The 3,783-nt window shown below is 57.2% G+C and overlaps 1 protein-coding gene across 1 annotated transcript in view; it reads right to left on the minus strand.

Moving 5' to 3' along the window:
* IER5L (immediate early response 5 like) overlaps positions 1-672 on the minus strand; it is a 2,028-nt gene extending 1,356 nt beyond the window's left edge. Inside the window, exon 1 of the mRNA XM_029201542.1 lies at positions 11-672. Coding sequence (XP_029057375.1) covers positions 11-484 — 474 coding nt within the window. The 5' untranslated portion in view covers positions 485-672. The remainder of the gene's footprint in view (positions 1-10) is intronic.
* Positions 673-3,783: the final 3,111 nt, after the last annotated feature.

Genomic DNA, 3,783 nt, shown 5'->3' on the forward strand with positions numbered 1-3,783 from the left:
GGAGCGCGGCGCACCCGGGCAGCTCCGAGAGCGCCCCCGCGCCGCCCGCGGGCGCCCCGGCCGCCGCCGCCGCGCAGCCCCTGGGCGCAGGGTGCTGGTGCTGGTGCAGCTGCTGCTGGAGGTGCAGCTGGTGGAGCTGGTGGAGCTGGTGCAGCTGGTGCCGGGCGACAGGTTCGCGCGCCTCCGCGTCCCCGCCGCCGCCAAGTTGGAGCGGGCCGAAGTCGGCCGCGCTGGCCGGCATGCCCGGCGCCGCGTACGCGAGGTGCTGGTGCTGGTGGTGGGGCGGCTGCTGCTGTTGCTGCTGCTGCTGGCGCCGGTAGAGCTCGGCGTAGCGCTCGCTCAGGTAGAGCTGGCGCGCGTTGCGGAGCACGTAGGACACCAGGAGGTTCTTGTGCAGCTTGATGCCGCCGCGCTGGGTCCGAGAGCTGTGGATCTTGCGCAGGGAGATGCTGATCAGGCTCTGGGCGTCCAGGGCGCACTCCATGCTCCCGCGGAGACGGCTGCGGCGGAGCAGCCGCGACCGCTGCTGCTGCTAATGCTGCTGCTGTTTCGGCCTCCAGCCGGCCTCCGGGACGCGCTGGTCAGGGGAAACGGAGTCCGGGTCAGCGGGTCGGCTGCGCTCCGAGAGGAGCCGCCACCATGCGCTGCGCGCCACCCACGGGCTCGTGCTCCCCAGACGGCGCCAAAGCAATGAGCCTCGGCCGGCCCCGGCCCCAGCTATTTAGCCGGGCGTCCGGGCCCCGCCCCACACCGGATGAGCCAATAAGAGTGCCCCAAACCTCCCGAGTGACAGACGCTACCCGCCCCGGGGCCACTAGACTGGCCAATCAGACCAAGGCGGTTCCTTTGTGCTATTCAAATACCGAACGGACCCCGGGCCTCCAACGCCGCCGCTGCCTCGAATGTTCTCCTGTGGCCGCGGCGCCGCGCGGGACTCGGAGCCACCGAGGCCGCTGTCTGCGACATGGGTCGCCTCGCAGCCGCCACGTTGGAGCCCGCGGCCGCCCTCGGCCTAGTTCCTGGGAGCCGGGGGTCGGCTCACCTGCGTGCTGCTGCTACGGCTCCTCCCCCTTCCGCACGGCTGGGCCTCACCTGCGGCAGGTGAGCGCGGCTCCCATTCCCGGCCACGCGGCACCTCCTTTCATACCTACCGCCCCCGGGTGACCCGCGGGACGCAAGGTTTTTGCAAGAGACTGGTGGGGCCGCCGGCTTGACCTTTGGGGACTCCTCAGGAGAAAGAGATTTCGAGGTACCCTCAGCCACCGAGTATGTTGGGCCTGACTCCTTGACTTTTGGGCTGAGGAGATTCAGAGAACACTCGGGGAAGGGCCGGCCTCCCCATTTGTCTGACGGGAGAAACCAAAACATGGTGAATTTTGGTCTCCTCTGATAGAGGAGGCTTGGAGGCGTGCCCCTCGCAAACCGCCGAGGTCTAAAGGCGTTCCGAGAGCTGACATCCAGTGTCCTAATCACCGGTTCTGTAACCTTTCCTTGCCTTCCTAACTAATAATAATGACACTAGGGACTGTTATTAAGTGCCTAGGATGGGGCCGGCCCTGCCAGAAGCGCCCTGACTCCCTCCCTGTGACTGCAGGCAGAGCGGGGACCTGAGTCTCTGAGGAGGGGGGTGACACGTGGGAATCCCACAGCTCCTAACGGGCAGGGCTCGGATTGGTACCAGGACTGTGAGCTCCAGACGGGAGGCGAATACCAAGGGCCGAGGCACTCGCCCTCTTAACTTTTGTTGACACTTTTGTTTTCCTTCTTGTCCTGAACCATTTCACGGGCCACCTCCTCCCAGCTGGGGCCTGATATGGTGGGGACGATCTCCAGGGCGCTCTCCTCCTGGACTGGGAAGCCTGAAAGGGGGTGACTGCTGCTCAGAGGGGGGTTGGGGTCCAAGGCGCCTGGGTGGGAGGGTGTCTTTGAAGTGGTTTGCCTGAGGGTTGGCCCCTGAAGGAGGAAGAGGCTTCACAGAGAGTATGAGGGCTAGGTGGGCCTTGGGGGCGGTTGGGGGCGGGGCTGGGGTGGGACGAGGTCCCAGGAGCAAACTTCCTGCTCTTTCCCCCTCTCCTTGGGATTTCTTCTGAGTTTCCTCTTTCGTTGGGCCTGTTGTCCTCAGCACCTACTTCATCCCTTGGCAGGAGTAAAGAGACCCAGCCAGCCCATTCTGTACTTTCTGGGTCTCCCCTCAGACTTAAGAATTCTCCAGGTTTGTTTCCTCAAACAATTTTTCAGCATCTACTCAGTGCCAGGCATCAAGGGTAAAAACAGATTTAGGGAGCACGTACCCCACTTTTCAGATGAAACTTGGGACACTGACAGTGGAAGGGACTTGCCTGAGGTCCCACAGCTCCAGATCCAGTGCTCTGGCCTTTCCATGCCATCTGTGAACAATCTCAAACTGGTCTGAGCCCCTGTGATCAGAAGCACCTCTTCTGCCCCCACCCAGAGAAGCCAGGATTGACATTTTAGAGGAACTGTGAGAAAGGGCATCTTCTATACTATTGGTGATCTGGTGATAGGAACACACAGGAGTGGAACTTGTTTATGTGACAGTACCTGTAAGAATAAAAATATACTGCTCCTTACTTCCCCAGGGCCTGTCTTGACACACAAGGCCTTCGTTCGTTTATTTATTTGTTTTTCTTAAAGTAAATTTATTTATTTTATTTATTTTTGGCCGCGTTGGGTCTTCGTTGCGGTGCGTGGGCTTCTCATTGCGGTGGCTTCTCTTGTTGCGGAGCACGGGCTCTAGGCACGTGGGCTTCAGTAGTTGTGGCACGTGGGCTCAGTAGTTGTGGCTCGCGGGCTCTAGAGTGCAGGTTCAGTAGTTGTGGCGCACGGGCTTATTTGCTCCGCGGCATGTGGGATCTTCCCGGACCAGGGATTGAAACTGTGTCCCCTGTATTGGCAGGTGGATTCTTAACCACTGCGCCACCAGGGAAGCCCCCATTCGTTTATCTTTGAAGTTCACCTTTGAGATATCATTAGCATGTGGAGGGAAACGGGAGGTCCTATCTGGTTCTACCGTCACGTCTGGGACCCATGGCGTCTGGCACATAGCATGATTCCAAGAATGTAATTTTTTTTTTAACGTCTTTATTGGAGTATAATTGCTTTACAATGGTGTGTTAGTTTCTGCTTTATAACCAAGTGAATCAGCTATACATATACATATATCCCCATATCTCCTCCCTCTTGCATCTCCCTCCCACCCTCCCTAATCCCACCCCTCTAGGTGGTCACAAAGCGCCGAGCTGATCTCCCTGTGCTATGCGGCTGCTTCCCACTAGCTATCTATTTTACATTTGGTAGTGTATATATGTCCATGCCACTCTCTCACTTTGTCCCAGCTTACCTTTCCCCCTCTCTCACTTTGTCCCAGCTTACCTTTCCCCCTCCCCATGTCCTCAAGTCCATTCTGTACGTCTGCATCTTTATTCCTGTCCTGCCCCTAGGTTCTTCAGAACCTTTTTTTTTTTTTTTAGATTCCATATATATGTGTTAGCACACGGTATTTGTTTTTCTCTTTCTGACTTACTTTACTCTGTATGGCAGACTCTAGGTCCATCCACCTCACTACAAATAACTCAATTTCATTTCTTTTATTGGCTGAGTAATATTCCATTGTATATATGTGCCACATCTCAAGAATGTGTTATTAATGCTGATTTTGGACCTTCATTCTGTGCTTGCTGAGAATTTGTTGGGGGAAACTAAGACTTTGAGTATATGTATCTTGCTCAAGGTCACTCAGCCAAGAAGAGGTTGAGGCAGGAT

This window comes from Monodon monoceros, unplaced genomic scaffold (assembly GCF_005190385.1).
Source record: "Monodon monoceros isolate NGI ecotype Baffin Bay Population unplaced genomic scaffold, NGI_Narwhal_1 Super_Scaffold_5, whole genome shotgun sequence".
In the NCBI taxonomy this organism is placed as follows: domain Eukaryota; kingdom Metazoa; phylum Chordata; class Mammalia; order Artiodactyla; family Monodontidae; genus Monodon; species Monodon monoceros.